Source organism: Natrix helvetica (genome assembly GCF_964273705.1).
Source record: "Natrix helvetica genome assembly, chromosome: 2".
In the NCBI taxonomy this organism is placed as follows: domain Eukaryota; kingdom Metazoa; phylum Chordata; class Lepidosauria; order Squamata; family Natricidae; genus Natrix; species Natrix helvetica.
In genome coordinates, this window is record NC_138552.1 from 212,791,335 (window position 1) to 212,817,888 (window position 26,554).

General features: G+C 37.3%; 1 protein-coding gene across 2 annotated transcripts in view; it reads right to left on the minus strand.

Moving 5' to 3' along the window:
* The window catches only part of PRKN (parkin RBR E3 ubiquitin protein ligase), a 792,757-nt gene that overhangs the window by 690,217 nt on the left and 75,986 nt on the right, over positions 1-26,554 (minus strand). Inside the window, exon 1 of one of the 2 annotated variants that reach the window (XM_081943459.1) lies at positions 6,378-6,490. The exons of the other annotated variant lie outside the window; for it this stretch is intronic. Within the exon in view, the coding sequence (XP_081799585.1) occupies positions 6,378-6,423 (46 nt within the window). The 5' untranslated portion in view covers positions 6,424-6,490. Of the gene's footprint in view, positions 1-6,377; positions 6,491-26,554 lie in introns of those variants that run through there. 2 annotated transcript variants of the gene reach the window in all.

The window sequence follows — 26,554 nt, forward strand, 5'->3', positions numbered from 1 at the left end:
CTGTGTTTTAGACCCATGTCTCTCCTGGCTTGTGATAGCTAGGTGGTTGGACTCTGGCAGTGATTAATGCTTTCTTACAGAAGGGGATAGTGTCCCACCACTTTAAGGAAGCTGTGATCTGCCCTCTTCTCAAGAAGCCATCATTGGATTCCACCCTATTGGATAATTTCCCAACCTGTCTCCAATCTTCCCTTTTTGGGGAAGGTGGTTGAGAAGGTAGTTGCTTGAGTTCCAGAAGTTTCTGGATGAAACAGATTATTTAGACCTCTATCAGTCAGGATTCAGGCTTGGATATGGAACAGAAATGGAATTGGTCATGCTTTTTGATGATCTTTGGCAGGAGAAGGATGGGGTACTACTTGACCTCTCAGCTGCTTTCAACAATATTGACCATATATCCTTCTGGAAAAGCTTTGGGGGTTTGGAGGAGAGGCTTTGTGATATCCTGGTTCATTTCCTTCCTCTGTGGCCACTCTCAGTCAGTGTAAATAAGAAGCAAGAGATACAGCCCTCCCCCACTGCTTTGCAAATTCCTGCAGGGTTCCGTATCTCTCTGCTCCAATTCAACGTCTACATGAAGCTGATTGTGAGATCATCTGTACATCATGGACTGAGATATTATCAATATGCTGATGATACTCAGCTGTATATCTCAGCCCTGGTGAATTAAGTAATGCTCCCTCTCATAGTACCTGAAGACTATTAGGGGATGGATGGGGATCAACAGATTGAAACTGAACCCTTGCAAAACTGATTGGGTTTGGGTTTGGGGTTCTTTGGTTCATGGAAAATTGCCAGCTTCGGTCTTGGAAGGGGTGACACTGCCTCAAACACACCCAGTGAATAATCTGAGGGTTCTCCTGGACTCACGACTCCTGCTTGAAGAGCAATGGAAGTCATGGACAGGAGGGCCTTTGCAGAACTGCAGTGTCATACCCCCGTCGGAGCCTGAATCCGCAGGGGAGGATGAGCTGTAACTGTGGCCAACGTAGACCAAGGGGGTGGCTTTATTGGCTTCAGAGGAATGTGGGAAGGAGCAGGACAAGGCAGCCCCAGGCCCCTCTGGCTTGGGATGGCTTGCCAGCAGGAAGGAACAGGGCGTGGCAACCGAGAGAGGGCAGGCAATGGAAATGAGGAGCAACAGGCAATGAGCAACGACTGCCCCCTCCTGATTCCTGAGCATGAAGAGTGGAAAGGAAATGGGAACAGTGCAGAACTGACCCTACAACAGGAGGAGAGTGCTCCACGCCTCTTCACAAGGCACACCTGTGGACTAAGACTTAAGGAGACACTGTGGGGAAGGGCGGTTGTCGGGAACAAACGCTGAATTGGTGAAGCTTTGGGTGCCGTTGCCAACGTCTGCCCTTTGCAGGACAGCTTGCTTCTTCCTTGCTTCGTGAACTCATTGCTTCTTCCTTGCTTCGTGGATTCATTTCTTTGTTCCTTTGCCTTGCTGGACTCCTTTGAAGCCATTTTACTAATAGCATTCACTGGACTGCTTGCAGCAAGAGGCTGGGGTGTGTGTGTATGTGTGTGCACGTGTGCGCACGTGCGCTTTGCTCTGGGACTTGCATAATGCAGGAGTGTTTGGGGGGAGTTCGAGCATTAAAGGGAAGTTTGAACTCAGCTGGCTGTGTGGCCTTCATTCCCGGGTCATCACATGCAACTTGTGCACCAGTTATGCCCTTTCCTGGACCAACAATCCCTACTCACGGTCACTCACACCCTAGTCACCTCCTGTCTTGACTATTGCAACATGTTCTACATGGAGCTTTCCTTGAAAAGCACCTGGAAGCTCCAGTTGGTGAAAAATGCAGCAGTCCACATGGTTTTGTGCAGACCTTGGTGTACACATGTGTCATCTCTCCTGCGGGAGCTGCATTGGTTGCTGATTTGCTTATGGATGTAATTCAAAATGCTGGTTATCACCTTGAAAGCCCTTATGGCTTGGGATCAGGTTATCTGATGAGTCGTCTCTTGCCAATCACATCCGCATAACTCACTAAAGCAGAGAGGCAAGGAATGTTATGGGTCCAGTCCCCTAATGAGATACATCTGGCAGGATCCAGAAGAAGAGCCTACTCTGTAGTGGCTCCCTCTCTCTGGAACATCATCTCTCTGGTAATTCACTGGCCCCGACTCTGACACCCTTTTGGAAGGCCCCGAAGATGTGATTCTGCCAGCGGGCCTGGGGAATCCAGAGCAGGATAGAGTCCATTAAATGGCTGGCATGGATATGTGTTGTCACCGGTGTGTGTCTGGGTGTGTGTGTATTATTTTATTATTTTTATATTTGTTTTATATTGTGTTTTTATTTCCTATAAGCTGCCTTGAGTGACCATGAGCGAGTTGGCGGCAATATAAAATTTCCAAATAAATAAATGATATTTTTATAATGTCATTAACAAATGAAATGTATGCTTAAACTAAAGCCACACTTTTTATAGACAGTCATAAAAGAGTGGGGATTCAAATCTTTTTCATGAAAGATGTGAATGGCCAAACAAATCATTTAAATAAAATAAATTAAACTTTAGACAATGTTCTCTCTTGATATCCCATCATTCATAGTTGCCTGGTAAATAGAGATTTTGGATAGGAATCAGAAACTGTGTTCTATCAAAATGTAATGTGCTGAACATATTTTTAAATGTATAGCTGTATTTATTTTTACTGCTGCAGGAAACTGAAGGAAATGAAGTAATTAAAGGAAAACAGTAGAAAATAGAAAACAAGAAGCTGAGTAATTGAGATGAGAAATTTCCCGTAAATATGACTTATCAACAACATCCTCAATAAAAAGATATAATTCCCGATCCTTCCCAAAAGGAGGGGGGGAGCTAATTCTTCCTGAGTGATACAGAGATTTAACTGATGAATCTATATAGGCGTTTGTCTCAAGGGTCTGAATTTGGAGAATTTTGTTAGATGAGAGATTGAATTTGGGTTCGTCACCAGGACCAGAGATTTACTCTTACGAGCTTTCGGACTCATGCTGGCGCCCATCTTCAGGGAATTTCTCTTCTGTTAGAGACCGACATCAATTGAACTGGTATCACCTTAGAACATAAAGCCTGCTTCAGTCATAAAAGAAAGTAACTGAGCAACATCAATATTTGCAATTTGCCAGCAATAGGAAACTTTTGGATCAACCAGACCTAACATCAGTTCAGAATCTTGATTATTATCTTTACCAGTTTAGCAGAGCAACACAGTCTGCTTTCTATATTTCAAGGTCCATTTCTTCCAGCTCTGATATGCTCATCTAAGAGAATCTTCACTAGAGACGTATGGACTGTCCTGTCCTGCAACTGATAGGTATCATAAAAATCAATAATGCCCGAAGGCTATTTTAGCTTATATTTATTTCATTTTGTGCCTACAAAATACCGATGCCTTTCCCATACTCACAAAAAACTAATTGAATTTCTGTGGTAGTCTTTGGTTATTAACTTAAATACAATTACTGAAACAATCCCATTTTATCTGAAATTCTGACTTGAAATGTATTTATATAATGATAAGGAAGGCAATTATTCCTTTCCATCTTGAGAAACACATATAGCCCTAGTGAATGGGTGGTGTAAATATCTGGACCCCTTTTCTGAAATGGAGAAAGACAAGTCCTTCTTCATTTCAAAAGAAAGACACAGAACATTGCCAAACAGCAGGAATGGGAAACTTGGGGAAAGAGCTTTGAATTTAACTGATTCCCACCTGCTCAATTTCAAAATACCAGAATGATTTAAGCGAAATGTTTCTCACCCTGCATGGATTCGGTAAAGATTATTTTTTTCCTTGTTGACATTTTACAAAACTTTTCACCATTAACCACTCATGACTAATACAATGGAGAAGAGAAAAATCATAGGAAATTATTGCTCCTCTACCCTGATCAGACTGCACTTGGAATACTATATCTAGATTGGGTCAGCCTAGATCAAAGAAGACCGTGCCTCATTGGAGTAAATTAAGAGAAATGCTATCAGGATGGTAGGAAGTCTAGATATTTAGCCTTTTGAAGAACAATTAAAGGATCTCAACACTCTTCACCTGAAGAAGAGTCAGCGGAGACACAAAGCGTTGAAACATCTGGTGGACTGTCATACAGAAGAGGGAGAGGACTTATTCTTTATTGCCTCAGACAGCAGAACCAAAGTTTGTTGTAGTATTACAAGGAAGAAAGTTCAGGCTAGATATTGAGAGGAACATCTTGACTATAAATGCTGTCCAGTAGTGGCTGCCACATAAAAGTATTGAGTTCACCTTCAATGGAATTATTCCAACAAAGGCTAAAGAGTCATCTTAAGTGGATGCTGTACTTAGCATGAGGTTAGATAAGATGACTCTTCCAACTCCGTGATTCTGTGAAAGGTGGGCGCTGCTGCTGGAGTATAAAAAAAGCAGTGTGGATTCCTGGGAGAAAACTAATATCTGGACAGGATTATGGCACCAAAGCAGTCAGCAGATCCAGGATCTAAAAAGAACATGTAGACTGAATCTACATAAACTGTATACATTCCTTATTTCTTTATTTTGGTTGCCCATTAGCATAACACTATCAAGAATGTGGTTTATGATTTGCAATTTTTTCTCCAAGAAATAAAGTTATTGCTTTATTAAATGCTAATGAGTTACATTTCATATAAGTAGGCTTTTTGAAGAGGAAATATTAATGTTAAACACATTTACTGGAAAGTAATTCAGAGATATCTGAATCCTAAACACATTTAGTGGAAAACAATTCATAGAGATAACTTCTAGAATTTTTCTGCAGTCAGCATTTTAGTTATCCTCATCATTAACAACTTTCTAAATAGGAAAAACAATAATATCATGGTTGTAGATTTTCATGGTCAGAGTCAATTAAATGATAATGATTATTTGGACTGCTTCTGAGTGAAATGAATCACTTAGTAGCATAATTCTCCGTTGTTCCAATTGTTGTTTGATCTCACTGGATTGTATTATGGGAGTCAGAGAAAGATATTTGGTCCCGATTTAAAAATAAGTTATTTCCTGATGAAATAGATGGTTGCTAAGTGTTTCTCCAAGCGAGACTGCTGTAGATTTCCTTTCCTGGTGATTAATTAAGATCTGTTTGTTATTAGTATAAAGCCAGGATCTAGACTTTGTTAACCTTCGGATTCTCTTCCTTGTTAAAGCTATTAGAAATTTGATGAATCTCAATGGCTTCTCTATGCAGTCATATGTAATATTATAATTAATATTAATATGATTATCATATTAACATGAATAATTTAATGTGTTTGCCAATCAGGACTAACCATCGTTCACTGACTGCCACAAAATGATCCAATTAGTTCAAACGAAAGAGCCAGAACAAAACAACTGAGAATTGTATTACTCAGAGGGTCACTTCACTTCTGAAGATGCTGATCACAGCTGTGGGTGAAACATCAGGATATCAGAAAACTAACCTGTAGCCATTTAGCCTGAAAGTTCATCACCATTTAATAAGAAAGAAAAATACCTTATCCAAAAATATAATTAACACTAGTAACATGTTCTCTCTTTGAATAATATTCTCTAAAGGAGGGGATTTATAAATAGATATTAATATACTGAGTACATATACACATACATAATTATTAATTCATTTTTCTCTAATTAAACCACACCTGTAGAAATGTATATACAACCTATATCTGTAATGCTTTAATTGCTCCAGAAAGGTACTTAAACCAGGTTTGTCAAACAAAAGGTCCGCAGGCCGGATCCAGCCTTTAGGGTGCTTAAATCCTCCAGCAGCACTCTGCCAGCCGAAAAGGGGCTGTACGGAGGCCAAGGCCTCCGGCAGAGTGCTGCTGGTGGCCAGGGAGGCTGAAAATGAGGTAGAGGGGGGCGTTTTGGCCAGTAAAGTACTGCAGGAGGCTGTTCAGCCAAAAATGGGGCAGAGGGGGCTGCAGGCATCCCCCCCATGCCCTATTTTGGCCAGCAGGGTGCTATCCCTCCTGTCTCCCCCCCACTCCGCCCGTCAGACCATGCAGGAGAATTCAATGCTGATCCGGCCCGCAAAGAAATCCAGTTTGACACCCCTATTATAGCAAGAAGTTCTAGAATAAAAGATTCAGAATCAGATTCAACAAAAATTAATTTAACAAAAATTACAAACAACTGAAACAATATGTAAAATGATTAGATAGATAGATAGATAGATAGATAGATAGATAGATAGATAGATAGATAGATAAGGATATTTAAATTGAATGCAATGCCTCATTTCCTAATTAACTATACCCCCCCCCTTCATGCAAGGATAAAAAGATAAAGCAGATTTTTTACATATACTCTTCCTTCTAGAATACTGTTCTTTCAAAAAAAAACCTATATGCTTATTTTATTAACATACATACAATTTTTCATGGATGACAAATTATGCTGGGCATAGAATCCATTCATTGAAAGCACTTTAGACTTTGTCACATGAATATTAATTTCTGAAACTGTTGTCTCAATAAATCAATTAAGGTCATTGCAAAAAAACAGAAAATAAAAGCACAATACCAAAAACAGACTAAAATCGAATGCAAGTAGGTCTTCTGCTGCCTGCAATTAGATAAAGAATAGTCTCCCACCAGCTTTTCCATCTGGCAATATAAACACTGTCTAAGATAATCCAACACTGTTGATATATTTACATTAATTTACAAATTACATTTCAGTTTAGTATGGAACACATTGCATAAATCAAAGGATAACACAAATTAATTAGGGGGGGAAGCCTGCTCTGTCACTTTTTTCCCCACACAAAAAAAGCACCACATAATGCCTAGCCATATGGTCTTATCATTCTCTTAGCTAATTATCTACAAATCTTTGTACCAATTTTACAGCTACTGGTTATTACTAACTGGTTTAAAATTTCTCCAGAGAACACTTTTTTCCTTCAACATCTTTTACATTTTAACCCAGTGACTAAAGATATATTATTAATAACATTCAATTACTTGATTTGCAAAGTCTAGTAATATGTAAAGAAAGGGTTTTTTTAAAAAAAAAATTCACACGCTGAATTCAGCATTTTTATTTATTCTAACTTCAAAGCTCAGTTCATTCACAGTCTCTGGAGTAAAGATTCTCCAAACCAAGATACCTTATTACTTAAGCCTCCTGATCCAACACTGGAAGAGCATATTACAGTATGCTCCCCCCCCCCCCTCATTCATTACAGCTCATTCTTGGTCTTGAATTGATTTCAAGAACTTCCCAGAATTTCAGGGGTGGGTTTTAGCTGGCGTTACTGCCTATTCGTTCATGCATGCGCTTTGCTTGTGAGCGGGCTTTGCTTGTGCGCGGGCTTTGCTTGTGCACACTCTTTGCATGCACACCAAATGTGCGCTGTGTACGCATTCACAATTAATGCCGTCTCCCTTATAGCATAAATCTAAAAATAAATCTAGCAATGGTATGCTAAACATTTGTTAAAATAAATATTGATAAAAGATAAAATGGCCTGCTTTTGGAATGTTATGTCTCATTGTTTCTCTCTAAATGAAGTGTTTAAACTCCTCTCTATGGTTTAAGTGTTTAAACTCCTCTCTATGGTGCATCATTCTTGAGATTTATTTATTTGTTTGTTTGTTTGTTTATATTTCACATTTCTAAAACCATCCCATCTCCCTCAAAGAGGGACTGTGGGAACAATTTAAATTTGGCATAAAACCAATTGCTTGTTCTTCCACTACTGAAAGCACTTGCTACTTCCAATATGGAGATGGTGCAGGACTTGAAAACTCAATTTATTCTTAGAGTACTTCTATTTTATATACCAAACTTATTGCTGTCATGCCAAAGGAGAAAGTGGGAGGGGAAAATGATGCACACCAGTCAAGGAATCTGTATGTTCAATAAAGGATATGAAAAAAAAAATGTTTTGACAAAAGGTAAAAAAGAGGGAGGAACATCCAAGAGTCAGAGACTTGCTTTGAAAACCACGGTAATCTGGAAGCAGATTTCAGTAATCTGCAAGAGTGAACTCTGTAGATATAAATTCACACATCCAAACACACACACACACATATATATTTGTATTTGGAAGAAAAGTTATGACCATAACTGTTTTCTATTGCATTTACTCATTTGTTTAACAATCCTGTCAGTTTTATAATGTAATAGAGCAACAATTTAATACATATTGCATCCTCCCTCTGCTCCTCCAGTAACCAGTAACAACAGACTGTGTAAGCTTCATTTGCTATATCAAATGTAGCAATGCTTGGGCCTCTAGGGATAAACCCATCAATACAATTGCAACTATATTTCTTGAAAAGACCGCACATGTGGCCATAAGGCACAAATTATTACTTTACATTTGACCATGTTTGTCTTGCAGCAATGTCATTTTTCTGCTCCATTTCAAATGCACACTGACAATCTAGCTTGCTATTACGCTTTCATTTGGTTATTGATGTGACCCTATTTTACTTAACACAATCCTGTTTATTTTCATTATTATTATTCCCCCCCCCCCCCGTGGAATCACTCAGTTCCTAATTTGGCTAGCACCAGTGTCTACTGCCTCTCCTCTGATTTATGAGTTTGCTAATTTGTAGCTTTGTGAGTGAAAAAGAGATATATTCCCTGGCATAAATAGCTTGAAAGTCCTTAATATCTCTTGATTGATTTGCTCATTAGTTTACAGAAAAGGCATAACTTTTAAAAAAGGATCATGAACTGTCATCATCCAGTGTTGAAGATTGGCTATCAGATTTTAATTCCACAATAAACGCAACATTAATGAGAAAATGTTATCTTTACATGCTCAAAACACTTGCACACTTGCCCAGCATTGCAGCTGGAATAAGCTTCTTCGATTTTGCAAACAGACAGTTAATTCCGTAGTAATTTTCAAGAAAGTTCGTGAAAAATGCTATGGGAACTTGAATTGACCACATAAAATGTTAGATAACATATCCTTTGTTGATTACTCAGCCACCATGAACTAAGTAATCACATATTCAGGAATGAGTAGAATAACAATGGATTCTGAGCACAAATAGATTCCCTTTTTGCAAAACACCTTTTCACAAAGCACAATAAGAAACAATATTTTTCTTATTATTATGAATAGTTGTATAGGAATACATGGGGAGAGAGTCCATTCGGTACAGTGGTTAAGGCACCTGGCTAGAAACTGGGAGACTGTGAGTGATGATCCTGGGTCATTATTCCTTTCTCTTAATCTTAGGAAGGAGGCAAGGACAAATCACTTCCCAAAAATCTTGCCGAAAAAAATATAGGGACTAATTCAGGCAAAGGGACCCTGTTCTGTGTTAAGGCACCAAAGAAGAAACCAGGAGACCGTAAGTTCTAGTTCTGCCTTAAGCACATAGTGAGCTTAATGAGCTTGTGCCAATCTCTCTCTTTCCTAGCCTTAGGAAGAAGTCAAGGGCAAACTGCTTCCAAAAAATATTGTGAAGAAAAATGGAGTGATTAATTCAGGTAGTCAGGAGGAGCTAAAAACTGAAGCAAACACACACACACACACACAAAACATGAGGCAGTGGGGGTTTAGTGGTGGATAACAATTCAAAACCCTCCTACCCTGAGCTCTAAAATTACAAATGTAACATATGCCACATCACAACCAAATACAGGTAGTTCTCCAAGACAGGGAGGGGGAGGTGGTACAGTTGGGCTGTTATCAGTGCTGATTGGTCCATAGACTGAGAGAAAGTGTTGCAACCACACCTCTACTCCTTTTGCCCAGTTCCTCTCAGTCTATGGTCCAAAGAGGCTGATAATTTCTTTGCTACCGTGCAAAAATATATGCCCTCCCCCCAATAATAAGCCCCCTGGACAACCCCCCCCTCCAGCCAGGCAGAGCACCACTCACCAACCTAGCAACATCCTGAAAGCGCAAAGCTGCAGGACCCGGGGACGGGGGGACAAAGGCAACTCACATTGCTTGATGCCTTTGGGATACCGCTAGGTTAGTGGATGGCGCTGTGCCCAGCTGGAGCGGGGGGTTGCCAGGCAGCTGCTCTCACGAGCAGCCACCTGGCAATGCCCCTTTTCAGCCGGGCAGAGTGCCACTCACTGACCCAGTAATATCCCAAAGGCGCTAAGCCGCATGGCGCTCTGCCTGGCTGGAAAGAGAGGTTACGTGAGCACTTGTTCTGCCTCAAGCTAGCATGCCTCCCAGCCTCATCATGTCTAGCTCTCCTGAGGCCTGAGCCAGGGTGGCAGCAGAGGCGGCACAGCCCTGCTGCCGCCGCCGCTGCCACCATACTCCGAGCATAACCGGCTTAACAGCACTTGGACTGTGCTACTTCAGACTATGCGATTGTGATATTTACAGGATTGTCTCTCTCCCATTGTCTCTACTCATCCTGTCAGATTTAACAATGAGGTCATGTACCTGGTTCCTTTCATTAAACAGTCAATTTTTTGCATCTCAGTCAGTCCTTCTTGACAGCAATTACCTGCCCTATGGAACAGTATCCCTCTAGATACCTAGATGGCCTCAGCCTTAGTGTTTCAAAAGGCATCAAAGACTTGTGCTTTCTCCCAGACATTTGACTGTAGAAATAGCAAGCTCTGCTGGTTAATATTCTTTTTTATCAAGTCAATTTGTGTTTGAGACCTAGTTCTATAATTGTTGTTAAATTGTTCTTTTTTAACACTTGTAGACTGAATACAGTCACTTTTGTAAAGAACATAGCCATATAAAATTGTTTAAGAATTTTTTAAAAAAAAATGCCAAGTGTTCTACGCAAAATATTTTTACATATTAAAAAATAGTAATAAATATTTTCCGCAAAGGAGCGGAATTTTATTTTAGCTTAGAGAGGAATACATTTATGTAAGACAGACAAACAGAATCTGAAATGAAAACACCCATGATCTGTTATCATCTGTATGCAAAGGTATGCACTTTCTTGTTTTCTCCTTATCACAATCAAAATGAAAAGTCTTTCTGTAAAAAATAAATTACTAGCTTGACATGAATGACAGATTTAATGCAGTGTCGTGATATATTTTTGAAGACTTCCAGGTATTTTCTTCAGCAAGTTGCTTACAGAAATATACACTGCTCTGGAGTATCATTTTCCCCTTAGTAATTCTGTATTCTGCAGAACCAGTTAACACTGCAAACTTTATTTAATTAAAGACAGATGTTCATTTCCACCCACACAATTAGGTAACAGCAATGTATTCCGCTAATTTACTTTTAAACAAAACAAAACTCTTACATGGTCCTAAAAAAATGAAATGTGAAAATATTATCTTCATTCATCAGAGTTACTAAAAAGGAACACAGGTATTCCATGTATTACTGACTTGGCCCCATGAAAAATCCATGGATGGATTTACATATTACTTTATTGTGGTTTGCTTAATCTTGACTTAGTGCAACATATATCTTAACTGCTGTATTTTGCAAAACATGATTTATGGATAGCAAGTATGTAGACCGAACCCAGCTAACTGTTCAGTCAATAATATTCATGGTGAAGCCATATATAGTATTCTGGCATTCCTGTCTTCTGCGCTTTCTTCTACCCAATGTCCACCCCCAAATTCCATTCTATACCCCCCCTTTCCATCCAAAGAAGGATCTGAAGTTTCAGTGATCCTATCCTCTAATACCGTGATGGTGAACCTATGGCATGCATGCTGGAAGTGGCACACAGAGCCATCTTTCCAGGCACGCAAGCTGTTGCCCTTTACTCTTCTGGATTCCAACTCGCTGGCCAGCTAGTCTTCACATGTACGGGCGCACCAGAAACTAGAAGAGCAGCCACCTAGTGCACATGCGTGAGCCGGGAAGATGATCTTCCAGTGCCAGCTGGTCTTCATGTGTGAATGCGTGCCAGAAACCAGAAGACCAGGTGGCCAGTGCGCATGTGTGCACTGGAAACTGGAAAAACATCTTCCCAGAGCACGCATGAGCACTGGGTGGCTGCTCTTTGGGTTTCTGGCATGTGTGTGATACCGTTTCAGCACTCGGTGCCGAAAAGGTGGCCAACACTGCTCTAATACTTCCAAGGAGGAATAATCAAAGATGATCATAGAAGATCCTAGTCAAGGTATTTTGCATTTTCTTTAGTGAGAAATTTATAATATTCTTTGAAATCCTTTCCAAATCTAAGAGCCAGATCTTTCATCGGCAAGAATCTGTTTTTTTTTTCTTTTTTAAAAAATAATTTTTATTGAATGTTTTAATCTTTAAGAACAATAAGGAAGACACAAGGAAAAAAAACAAAATAAGACAAAACAAAACACAGAACATACATAACAATATACAGTAATTTTACAACTTTCTATATCGGTTTTCCTTCTTAGCTTTTATAATTCTCCCTTCTGCATTGCCTTCCTATCACTATAATCTTGTCCTATAATGTAGCAAACATAATATTAAAGCTTATAATAATATTCATTATTTGTATCTCCATATATTTGTATTCTCTATTTTCTGTTTTGGCTTCTGATTTCTAGCCACTTGTACATTTTATTCCATACTTTATAGAAGTCCGATTCTTCTCTTTCTTTTAGTTCTATTGTCATTTTATCCATTTCTGCGCATTCAAGTATTTTCCTGATTGTAGTTTCATCTGAGGGTGTATTGATTTTTTTCCAGTTTTGTGCGAAGGCAATCCTGGCTGCAGTGAGTACATGTATGATTATGTATTGAGATTGTTTGTCCATTTTTTGATCTAGTAGTCCTAATAAGAATGCTTCTGGTTTGAGTTCTATTTTTCACTCAGTAATTTCTCCTAACCATTTCTGGATTTTGCACCAGTACTTCCTTGTGATGGGACACGTCCGCACATGTGATAAGAATGTTCCAGGCTTGTGGCTGCATCTCCAACATTTAGGGGATAAATTTGGGTACATTTTGGCCAATCTCGCTGGAAGCAAATGCCATCTATAAAACATTTTATAGAGATTTTCTTTGCAAGCTACTGCCGTCGTAAATTTATAATTTCTTTCCCACAGTTTATCCCATTTTTCTAACTCTATATTATGGCCATAATTTCTTCCCCAGCTAATCATTGTCTCCTTTATATTTTATATTTTAAAAGAAAATTATATAATCTAGTGATCATTTTTCCTCCCGTTCCTAGTAATATTTTATCTAATTCCATTTGTTTCTCGTATATTCCGTATTGTTCCCGATCTTTTTTAAATCTTGTTTTAATTTGTAGATAGGGCCACCATTCCATATTTATTCCATGTGCTTTCAGATTTTATACTGATTTTAGTTCTGCTTTTTCATCTAAGAGCTCTGCATATCTTACCATTTTACTGAAGGCTATAATATTTGGATATGTCATTGCCTCCATGGTTGATAACCAGATTGGGATTTTCAGGTAGTGTTTTTTTTCCCCAGACCCTAAACAGAGCATCCCTTACTGTATGTCTCTGAAAGTAGGAATGAGATTTATTCTTTCCCTCTCAGAGGAAGCCGTGCCAGCCTAGTTGGAGATCGTGTCCTTCTAGCATAAGGATTCTTCTATTTTTTAGTTGAATCCAGTCCTTTAGCCATGTTAGGGCTGATAATAAAGCTCCCAATCTGGGAGGCCAAAGCCCCCTTTGTTTCTACTATCTTGTAGAAGTTTGTATTTAATTTATTTTTTTCCCTAAAAAGATAAATTTGGATACCATTTTATTTAGCTGTTCAAAAATTTTTTTCTTTAATTTAATCGGTATTGTTTGAAAAAGATAGAGTAATTTGGGTAGTATATTCATTTTGATTGTTGAGATTCTGCCAATTAGTGATATCTGTAGTTTAGTCCAATTATCCAAATCTTTTTGTATCTGTCGTAGCAGTTTGTTGTAATTATCTTCTTTTATTGTAATACATTTTGCCGATAGCCATATTCCCAAATATTTAATTTTCTTGGCTCTCGAAATTCCCAGTTTCTCCTCCAGTTCTTCATTTTGTCTTTTGGTTAAATTCTTAGTTAATATTTTAGTTTTCTCTTTATGTATTTTAAGCCCTGCCACTTTACCGAATTGGTTTATATCTTGTAATAGTTTTAATCCAGTTTCTAGGGTTCCTCTATGATAAATGCTAGATCGTCTGCAAAGGCCTGCGCTTTATATTCCTGTGTTCTAATTTTCAGTCCCTTTATGTCCTTATTTTGCCCTATTTGTAATACCAATGCCTCTAATGAGAGGATAAATAACAGGGGGGCTAGAGGGCATCCCTGCCTTACCCCTTTGGTTATGCTGAAATATTCTGTTGCTTCCCACTTTAGTATTACTTTTGCCCTCTGACTCGAATATATTGCTCTGATCATCCCGATAAATTTCTCTCTGAAGTTCATTACTGCTAATTGATTTATAAGAAAATCCCAATTCAGGTTATCAAATGCTTTTTGTGCATCAATAAATATCAATGCTGCTTGTTTTCCTGGATGTATCTCGTAGTATTCTAATATGTCCATTATTGTTCGTATATTGTTTTTTATGTGTCTGTTGGGTAAAAATCCATTTTGGTCTGGGTATATGATTCTGTTTAATATATTTTTAATTCTTTCCGCCATTATTGTCATAAATATTTTATAATCAGCATTTAGCAGTGAGATTGGCCTATAATTTTGGATCTTTTGTTTTTCAGCGTTGTCTTTGGGAATTAGTGTTATCAGTGCCTCCATCCAGGATTTTGGTGTCTTAGCTCATTCTAATACTTCATTATACATTTCTAATAACATGTTCTCTAATGATTTTTGCAATTTTTTATAAAATACTGCTGGAATTCCGTCTGGGCCTGGGGTTTTGTTATTTTTTTTGTTTTTGATTGCCCTTTTTAATTCTAGCCTCGTTATTTTCTCATTTAATGTTTCTTTTGTTGTTTCCAGTAGGGTTGGAAGATTCCTCCTCTGAAGATATCTTTTAATACCCTCCTCTTTTATTTCCTCTCAGCAGTACAATGCTTGGAAGTATCTTACTGCTATACTTTTTTTCCCCTTCCTTTTGGTGCTGTATCGCTCCTTCTTCATCCTCTAGTTGCTGTATTAATTATTTTCTTTCTCTTTTTTTAGTTTATAGGCTAGCCATCTCCCCGGTTTATTGCCATTTTAAAAATAATTTTGCCTACCTGATCTAATTTTCTGGGCCACTTCTTCTTGTGTAGTTAAGCTAAATCTATGTTTAATTATTTCTTTTTCTTCTTTTTCTTCTTTGTTTTGAGGTTCTTTCTGGAGTTTATATTCTAATTTCCCCAGTTTCTCTTGGAGCTCTGTATATCATTTCTTTTTATATTTGTTTCTTCTTATTGTATATGCTATCATAATGCCTCACACATAGGCTTTAGTTGTATCCCATAGGTTTTGAATGGTTGTCTGTTCATTCCAGTTTTCCTTTAGGAAAAAGGCTAATTCTTTTTCCACATACTGTACATAGTTCTTTTTTTTTACAACCCTCTGATTCATGGTCCATCTCTTTTTCCTTTTTGCTTCTCCTTTCCATTTGATTATTAATGGGTTATGGTCCGCCCACATGTTCGGTGTTATTTCTACCTCTTCTACATCCTTCTCCATTTCTGGATCCATCCACATCATGTTGATCCTGGACCATGAATTATGGGGGTTTGAAAAGAATGTGTATTGACTCTTCTGTGGATTGATTAGTAGAGTTCTCCTTTCATAATTTTTTTTATTATCCATTTTATAGTCTTTCTTTGGATCTACCACCGCATTGAAGTCCCCTAATAGACATATGTTATCCAGTTCCAGTTCTGCAATCCATTTATGTAGTTTACTGTAATATTCTTTCTGGTTCGTGTTTGGTGCATATATGACTGCAATTAATATTCTTCTTTGTTTTATTGATACTTGTATTAATAATGTTCTTCCCTCTTCATCTGCGCATACCTGTTTAGGTTTTGGCCAGTCCTTTATATATGCTGCAATTCCTCCTTTCTTTGTATCTTTGGGTTTCCAACTCCTCTCTGTTGTCTGATTCTCCCTCTATGTAGTGTCCATAGAATTCCCGGGCTTTCTCTATGGTGTCAATCCTTATTTTCTTATCTTGCCAGGATATTAACATGCCTTCCGGTATCAACCAGCGGAACATTATTTTATAAGTTGTGTAGAGAGGAATTGGCAGTTCCTTCTTTGCTCTCTGATTCTCTTTGGTATTTGTTTAAGGGTTATGACTTCTTTTCCTTTATGGACAAGCTGTTCGTTCCTTGTTCTTTTGTAAATTTCGTCTCTGACAGCTTTTTTTGCAAATCTTATATGTTTTTCATGGGGCAACCTATATCCGTACATAATTAGTATGCACTCTATAGATTTCATCAATATTGTTCCTCAGTTCACTTTCGTCCATTTGCAGTTGGTCATCTAGAAGATCGCTCATGAGTTTTGGTAGATCCTCATCTTTTGTCTCTATTATGTTCTGAAATCTAAAATAGAAAGAGGATCGCTCTAATTCTAAATGGACTATTGCCTCCCCCAGCTCTCTATTAGCTGCTGTCAGTCTTTCTTCTGTTTCCTCCAATTTCTTTTCAGATAGGGTTAGGATTAAGGTTCAAGGTATTTTGCATTTTCTTTAGCGAGAAATTTAAAATATTCTTTGGAATCTTTTCCAAATCTAAGAGCCAGATCTTTCATCGGCAAGAATCTATTTTTTTCTTATCATGAGAACACCAAGAACAACTTGGTAAGAGGTAATCAAGAACACCTTTTTAAAATGTCATAAGAAAAAGAAAACACGCTCTAAAGCAGTGGTTCTCAGCCTTACCAATGCCGCGACCCTTTAATACAGTTCTACATGTTGTGGTGACCCCCAACCATAAAATTGGTGTCTCGGTTCCTAAGACCATCGAAAATATGTGTTTTCCAATGGTCTTAGGTGACCCCTGTGAAAGGGTCATTCGACCCCAAAGGGTTCCGACCCACAGGTTGAGAACACTGCTCTAAAGATATCAGAATGTTCATATGAATCATGGAGAATGTCATAAAAACGTTGTTTGTGCCATTCAGGGAAATGTTTGTGTCTTCATGCAGCCCCCATAATATATTGATACGACATCCTAATGTCATCAGCAGATGATGAGTATGATTAGTAAATGGAGGTCATTCAATCATTTATTTATTGCTTAATAGGAGAAGAAGACTTATACACAGTCTGTAGTAGTCTATAAAATACACTTTGGACATTCAAGGTGGATTTGAGGCCCATTTCCCCAGCACATTGACAGAATTCCCTCCACTTCATGCAGGAAAGGAAAATCTTCCCCCCTCTAGAGGCATGGAAGTAATATGGCAAAAAACACTAGTGAACACCATTATTCTGGAAGGCTCAGAATGCTAGAGTTTTCTAGTGTTCCCTACTCCGGAAAAGCAGAAACAATGGCATTTGTTAAAATAGCAACAGCACTTAAGACTTATATACCACTTCATAGTACTTTTACAGCCCTCTCTAAGCGATTTACAGAGTCAGCATATTGCCCCCAACAATCTGGGTCCTCATTTTACCCACCTCGGAAGGATGAAAGGCTGAATCAACCTTGATTTATCAAAAGGCATTATTCGGAAAGTCTTGGAACAAACCCACTAGCAAATGCCATTGTTCTGAGCCTTTCAGAATAATAGTGTTCAGTAGAGGAGAACACTTTAAGTGAACATCAGGATCTGAATTTTCTCCAGTGTGGATGAGGAGAGGACCCTGGCCTCCCAGGTGTGGTGAAACACTGGGGTTCTGACCCCATCACATCCCAGAGACCAGGCCCTTTCCTTTCACCAGAAGTCTGCTTAATGACCACAAATGGTAGAGCTGGTTTGTAATCATTGAGTGAAGTGTGGTCGTACGCCATCTTATTAGCAACTTTTTTGCTCAGTGACCGAGATTCCAGGCCCAATTGTGGTCATAAGTGGAGGATTACCTGTATGATAATGTTGAAATTGATGTTTAAGAGAAAATAAAGCCTTGTTTCAACATGATACGGACATGTGGATAAATTGTATTTATGTGAAATTCTGTACCCTGGGCTAGTACTTAAACTGTATGATTGTGTAGCATTACACGTCAGGAGTCTAAGAAATGGCAAATCAGGTATAGAGGGAAGCATTTAGTATAATTTTCATCCCTCTGCTGAGCCATAGTTTGCTTAGGGCTAATGTGATGAACACTTGCTTAGTTTTAATATGGTGGACAACCATTTAAATATGCTATTGTTTAACACTGCAGTGGCAGTATTTACACAAATTGCTAAAACCAAATCAATGATTAGATTTTATCACAATGTGTGAACCTATTCACTGTAAGTGAAATTGAGGAAATGTGAGGGAAATACGTTAAGAATACCAAGCTTCTAAATAAGCTTTAATGAGGTATTGTACTTATTTTAGGTTTTGTATGAATGGGTGGGGTTCTTTTAGGAGTTTTGTGAACTTACAGGTTTTACTTCCTCCATTTCTGTAACACGGTTATTTATGATGCCTGGCGATGGATACTGTCCAAGTGATGCAAGGCGATTGAAACAATATTGTATTGTAATGAAACAAACACACAATCTTCTCTCTGATGGAGTGTTCATAATGCATTTCAAGTAGATATGCTAGCCAAATTACAAAGGTGCTTAAAACAGAAAAATGATGCTATTATGATTGAATATCTTCATTCTCCAGCAAACCACTTGCAATGGAGAAAAAAAAATCCCAAATGACACTTCTATTGTGTTAAGAACACAACCAATTCTCTCTTGAAGATACAGAATCTAGTAATATGCTAACTGGTAATAAAGCTCATCTTGAGGGAGAGAGACAGTAGTTCAAACCACCAGACATTCAATCTAATTGTTTTTCACACATTCATTTTAATGAAAAATGAACAATACAAATTAGAGGCAGATTTTTTGCTCACTTTTCTTCAAGGTAACCCCTGCTGCCTCTTTATAAATGGGCATCTACCATTTCAATCTTGTCAAACAAAGTTGCTTGGGAACGTCATATCTTTTTACTTTATTTCCACCTTGGGTATACAGATGAAGCACTCAGATGTCATGACTAATTAAAATTACAACCTTAATTGCAAAGAAATCACTAATAAGACTTGTTTCAATTTGAATCGAAACCTGCAGAAGTGTGAGGGCAGCATTTTTTTAACCACATCTTTTTTTCCCTTCCTTTTATGCAGGTGTAGTATGTATGTATTTATGTCTGTTGCTATGCAGTGATATATTCAGCCAGTATACACATAGGAACCAATTAATTGTAATGAAGGCATATAATTCAAACAAAACCTAGGAACTGCAAAGCAAAACACCAAAATTTCAAAGTCATGGGAGGAACACTCTTTCTCTTCAAAGTATTTATAAGAGCATAGATCACACATATTCAGGAAACACGGAGACAGTTGTTACAAGAAGCAGAAGCTTCAAAAAAAGAAAGAGAAGCAAAACAGACCTACAGGATTTTATGCAATAATCCCAGTGTTTATGTTCTGGGTAGGAATATTTAATAAGAAATAACTAAGGAAAAAGATAACATGGTGGCTATGCAGCACTAATATTTGTAATGTTGTGAGGGACAAAAAGTTTATTCTGCCCTGCAGAGTTTACAGTAAAAATTGTACAGTTGTACATAACTACTCAATAAAGGAGAAACATTCACATAATCTTAGTTTTTTCTTTGTTTTCTTTTTCTCTCTCTTTCTTTCTCTCTCTCTATCTTTCTTCCTTTTTGAAGGGGGTGGTTTCTATAAACCAGGGAGGTTATCCTGGGTTGGAGGCAACACAGCAATGTCCATGGTGGCTAAGATCAGACTGATTTCAGTACAAGGCTGCCCCTTTTCTATGTGTGGTATTATGTTATACTCATGCTCAAAAGGGAAGAAACTTGTGGCATGATGCAAGTAGCCAGTTCCTATGGACACTGATACAGTGGAAGAATGCTGATTATATGCCAATGTCAGTAGAAGATGACAAGAATTAGTGACTATGAATAGTTTCTTATTAAATTTAAAATGCAACTATGGTATCACAGTCACTGTTAGGGATTATAGCATAAATGGTGGACATATAAACATCATGCAGTCTGAAACTGCATCATTAACATCTCACGATGGATTTTTCTATGTGATTTAAAGTGAAAGAGATACACAAATGGATCAGAGACTGATGTACTTCACGTATGATTAAGCCAAACCATGTTCGACATGCAGCTATGTACATAAATGTACACAAATATAACTAAACATTAAATCCAGCATATATCTTTTATTTTGTGGCTTGAAAAGCTTTCAACCTGCACCAATCTTTTTCCCAAAGAAGTGACAGGCAACTTCTAAATGTAGGATTAATTTTAAAGTTTGCAAAATATGTCCTCTATTCATTGAAAAATGAGATTTTCTCCCCACATCTTGAACTGGATTGAGTGGATTAGTTTACACAAATTAAAAAGATGTTAAAACTCAGAGAGTAAATAAGAGTACAAATTAATGCAACCATGGCTGCTGAAAAAATGAATACTTTGAAGATTAGTCTGTCACTTGAATGGGGTAGTTTGCCTGATAAATGTAACTTTTTTGTAATGTCTAATCTGGGCTTCTCTCTTTTCTCTCTCCCCCCCCCCCCCTTCCATTACCCTTGCTGATCTCCTCAGTTTGTTGTCTCCTTTCTCTTTTTCTCCGTCCCCAATGCAGCTGTGCTTTTCCCTCATTCCATATTCATTCATTCATTCATTCATTCATTCATTCATTCATTCATTCATTCATTCATGCTAGGAGATGGAAGGAGAATGTGTTTTGAATGGAGTGTTCCTCAGTCTGACAGTGGCTGTGTGAGACATAGGCTACGATATATCAAAGAGAGATTTTTTAAAATTAAAATAAATGTTGAAAATATTTCTTTTTTTGGGGGGGTCTTACCTCTATTCTTTTTGTCAGGAGAATAAGTTTTGATATAACATACATCTATATTATCTGTACAAATACTTAGACCCATAAATCAATAAATACATTTCCACAATTACTTTCAGTTGCAGCTGATAATCTTGATTAATAAAATGGGGAAGCTGTATTGCGTACAATTTTTATTTCTGTGTATATGCATATGTAGAAATATAGGTCAATAAAGAGACAATCTAATTTCCCTTTTTGTGGGTTACCTTAAATTCAGAATAGAGTCAATTTACTCTATTATATAGTATTTGGGTACCTGATAAATGATAGTGTATATATTGTACATATATATGTGATTTATTCCAAAATAATATTAGAATAAACAAACCAGAAATATAAGTACCTTTCTATTCCTATGCTTTGAAATAGACCTGTAAAGTAATTAAATGCAACTAGATGTACAAAGCAAAAATTTTAGGCTGCCTATTCTGAAAGTTAACACAAAAGAAAATGAGGAAATTGAAAAAGCCTTATTTAAATGCTAGTCATTAAAATGAAATACCAATTACTTTGGAGGTTTTCAGAATTGCAAAAAAGAAAAAACTTGAAGAAAAAGCTGTGACAGGTCAGCTGGGTTAGTGACAGGAAAGGCATTATTAGCTGAAATCTTGGGTGGCATTTGTGCCTTGCCTTTTACTGAAGTTTATTTAGATATATTAATTGAAAACCAATGAAAAGTGTACTGATAACTACAATTTGCAAAAAAATGCCTTCTATTCTTTTATTTTTCATTAGTGGAACAAAGGCAGTTGTTTAGCCATAAATGTTATAGTTATTTGCCTGGTGTTCAAAGTATGAAACTGACCTTTCAGAATAATTGGAATTGCTTTAATATGTCTATTTGTACACTCTCTAGGCAAGTATTATAATATTAACTGGTGAAAAGTGATGGAAATAGTTTTTAATTTCATGACACTTAACTATCTAGTGAAATAACCTGATAGAGAATGTTTTGTTTTAGTAGAGATATTGTTTGGCATATAACCACTTGAATCAGATGAAATTTCAACTCAGAAATTCCAATAAATTTGATTTTTCAGTTCCATTTCCTTTCATATTCAAAACCTATTTTTGAGAACATGTCTTAAGAATAATTTTATTTTAAAAAAAAATCAGTAACACAATAGGCTTTTATTATAATGGGGATGGCAATCACCCAAAGAATCTTGCATCCAATCCATCATCCCCAAAAATTACTTATCAAGTATATTATGCTACCGACTCGGCAGTATGGCACAAATTCTTTTCTAGGGCTTTATTTGGCTTCCATAAAGGAGCTTCTTTAATGATGTTTTATTTTCCGCCTAGAGTTCAGAATAATTATACAGGCAGGTGGTGAATGCAACCCTTCTCATTCTTGCAAATCAAGGGGAAAAAAATAAACTTGCAGGACTAATTAGAACAGATGTATTTGTATTGAAAGAAATGAACATTAGCAAGAGCAACAGTTTATAGTAAATTGTGTTATTCATTGCAGTATTTTACTTTCAAACCTCCATCCACTTGTCCTGCTTTTGCTTTATGCTTGCCTTACTTTTCAATATAAGGGGTTTATGCTTTTCTTAGTTGCAAGATTTTTTTTTAAAAAAAAGCTAATTGCTTTCTTAATACATGAGTCACTCTTCACATGAACATATCCTGCCTTTACTGGAAAGGATGGAGAGGGCTATAGATGTAATATGGCCTTGCATCCTGGTCTGAATTTCTTACTCCCACCAAATTTTGATGTATTTCCAAACGTCTTTTCAAATTTAACAATTTGCAATTGTATTTATTTTTAGCATTTTGCTCCACTTGTTAATCCCCAAAACTATGCCCACTGCCTGCAATTTAAAAGACACTGAAAGAGGATAAGAGAGAGAGAGAAAATAAAATTCTACTGCCAAATTTTATTTCAAAGTTTGATTAGGTATATTTCTAAAAAAAATAGAATCAGAATTCTTGACCAAGGGTATGGTGGCTCTATAACAGATGGGGGCAACTAGCTAAAAAGAATGGTAGTAGACACAGAGATTCCAGCATTGAATCCAGTACAACAGCACCTAACCCAATAAATATCCATGCACTTTTTAAAAATGGCAATAGTATGTAGTGATTTTAACAACACAAATTCTGCTGTTTTATAGATGTCACAATGTTACACACTTGTAAGAGGCAGTCATCATGATGTTGCCACATGTTTTGTCATTGAGGAGAATTGCTAGTGATCAAATTCTCAGTGGAAGTATTATTAATAAGTTAAGAGTACGGTAGTTATGTCATAATCTAGTAGTTATGTCAAGAATAAGCATTTTTCTTTGATGAGGCTTCAGTATCACCACATTACAAATTGACACACCACCCATTTCTTGTTCTTGAAATGGTGAAGCAAAGTATATCACAGTAGTGTGAAATAATTGATATGTCACACTGTCTAAATCATTAAGAGGTTACAACTGGCTAATTAACTAATCTATTAACAATTAGCAATTACTCCATTAACAAGATTATTTCTTCCTATAGGAAGAAATTTTATTTGGATTTCACACTCTAATTGCACTACTCAGGCCATACTTTACTGATCACAGCATTGATCTTGTCAGCAATTCGAAAGTTGTCAACAAGAGTCTATCATCTATCATTCTGGTGGTCATTAATGTAGTCTTCTATTTAAAGTCTTCATTTGAGAGAAATAATTACTTATTCCCTCTAGCTACTGTGAGAATCTCAAGACAAGAGTTTAATGTATGTATTGTAAATGTATGCAGGTTCATGAGAACTGATGAGAACTGATTTCCATTTTCACACTACTTTGACTATTTTCTTTTCATTTAACAAAACAAGGAAATCTTTTAGTTTCATTTTCAGGCATGTAAAACAACACAAACATTGTTTCATTACAGCAGCTAACCAAGCTACATTCTTCTCCTCACACTATCCCACCACCCTATAATCTCCCTAATAAACAGTAGCATCCATAAAATTATAAATAAAGTTGATTTATCGGTACTTTTAAATAGCATTCTAAAGCTATCTTTTTACTCCGTATGGGCGTTTCTCAACTTCATCAATTTTTTAACTGTATGGACTTCAACTCCCGAATACCTCAGTCAACCTACTGACTAAATATGTGTTAAATATGCATACCTAGAGTTAAGTAAGGGAGATAACTGCACTGGCTGGCTCTCAGGGTGACAAGCTGATCTTTTGCTCTCGTCAGCTTCCCCTGGAAATCATATGCATCCCTTAAAAATGTTTCTTTCCTACATAGTCTTTAAGCTATCCTCAAACATGTAAAACTCTTCAGCTGTCTTCTCCAGATTCTGTCCTGGAACTAATATGGCTTCAGCAGTTCAAAATTGTCTATGATCAACAACCAATTTTTCCTTCCTCCACAGTCCTTCTATAAGCATTCAGCTTTCTTATCCCTCCTTGCCAGCATCCCCTTTCCTATGAAAAAGCTCCTCTGTGAGAACATTTATTATCTCTTCCATTCCCAACTTCTATTATCAACTAAAATAGAACAGCATATATGTTTGCAAGCTCAAATGACATGATGACAGCCAAGCCCTGGTTCGTGACATTCTGTCACACTGTGAAAAGTTCTGATTAATCCAACTTTTCCTAACATATCTGACCTTTTTCAGACAATGATGACTGCAAGTGAAAAACAGTAGAACTACCATTAATAAAGTTTACTATAGCAGCCTCAGTATCATATTGAAGTAATTTAAAAATATCTGCTTTTGGGGCTCCCTTTGCCATTTATTTGACCACTGTAATAGAATGCTAGACTAGACAAATCTTTACTCTGATGTAGCATAGCACTTATTTGAGTTGACACCAAATTATATAGAGGACTCCAGTAAATAGTGTTTACGGACTGAATATAGTAAAATGCCTTTACATGAATTCCAACTATTCAGTTGATTAGCAGTTCAATCAGATCTAAGGGAGCTGTCAAAATTAGGGTTAATGTCAGCATTCCAGAAGAACCCAATTCCAATTAAAAACTCCCAGGCAGGCATTTTCTCAAAGTTCCCTTTTATTAGAGTAGTTATACTGGCACATCTGGGAAAACCCGAATCTGAGAGTTCCGGGTTTTCTCTCAGTAAATCAAAAGTCCAAACCCAGCCCCTGCACCCATCAGTCCGTCACATGGTCCAATCACAATTCGTCCCATCTCAAGACATCAGTTCAACCACTCCTCCTCCATGTGCAGGAATACCATGACCTTCACCGAAAAGAAGAATGCTATTATGTCTAACTACATTCTCTCTACTAAATCTCCCCTTCTTAATTTCCCAAGCACAAGTATGTGGCAGTGTGGAAGCTTCCGGTTTTAAAAAAGCTGACAGGAGCTTTATTACCAAACTTGCTGCAAATATCCTCTAACTGGTATGCTGGGAATTGAATCCAGGACATGATACATGGAAGACATGTTGTCTATCACGAACCCTCCCATTCATTTAGCACCAGTTAAATTTTTTTCCTCAAACATTACATTAATGTTGTATGTATAAAACATTCAACAGCTAAATTATTATTACTGCTATGTTTAATTTTTATTTTTTATTTAAAACATTTATATAGGTGTTCATCTTATAACATTTTTTTCATTAAATTATTTCGGGAAAAAGAAGTCTATTATCCTACCCTTATACTTCAAATCATTTATGGATCTGCTATTCCCAAAATTACTGCATTGGTTAAGAAAATGCAAATCCCTATTTTCTTAACTAATGAGCCAATTCAAGCAATTTATTGAAAGATGAATAGTCCAAATGACTAATATCTACAATTTTCTATATTTTAGCTTCACGTCTGTCTTATTTATCTTCATTTCACATAAGCATTTAGTAAAATGAATAATTTTAGGAAGAGAACAAAAGCAGAGGGAAAATAATGAAGAAACTACATCAGTATAAAAACTCCTGTGGTAGTCAACTACATTCATAACACCTTATTTTTACATACAAAAAAGAGTGGTAATTGCAGTAGGATTTGCGGGAGAAAAATCCAAATTATTTTCTGTGGTGTGGTGTGTGTGCGTGTGTCTGTGCGTGTGTGTGTGTTGGGTTCCTACAGGTTCGGACCAGTTCAGCCAAACTTGTATTGGTATGGTGGCCTGGGTCACTGAAACTGGCAGCGACCCAGGTCTGCCATACCCCCGAACCAGTTTTCCAGTCTCTTCTGCTGTTGCCGGCATGTTTCTGCGTATGCGCAGAATGGTTTCCAATCAATTGTGCATGTGCAGCAACACCGTCTCAGCGAACCAGTAGTCAACCAGTTAGGAACCCACCACTGGTGTGTGTGTGTGTGTGTGTGTGTGTGTGTGTGTGTGTGAAGGGTGGGGAAGGTTAAGTGCTGGTAACTCTCTTACTCTACTACTCCAAAAGTATTTTATTGGAATAAACATATTTAAAGGTGATTTTTGAAAAAAGAGGATTTTGTGATGTAACTTTTAGGCTACCTTACCATCTGACCAAAAGAAAAAGGTGTTTGATTTGAACCACATAGAAAAAGACTAACAGATATACCCGTTTATTTTGTCTATCCAGTTTTATAGAACACACATTATGATGCTCCTTTGCATCGTATCATTCTGCCATTCTATGAAAAATAATAAATAAGTCTGCAATGACTCCTATACAATTGGCTGAATTTGCTGTGCAGACCAATGGTTCCTTATAAA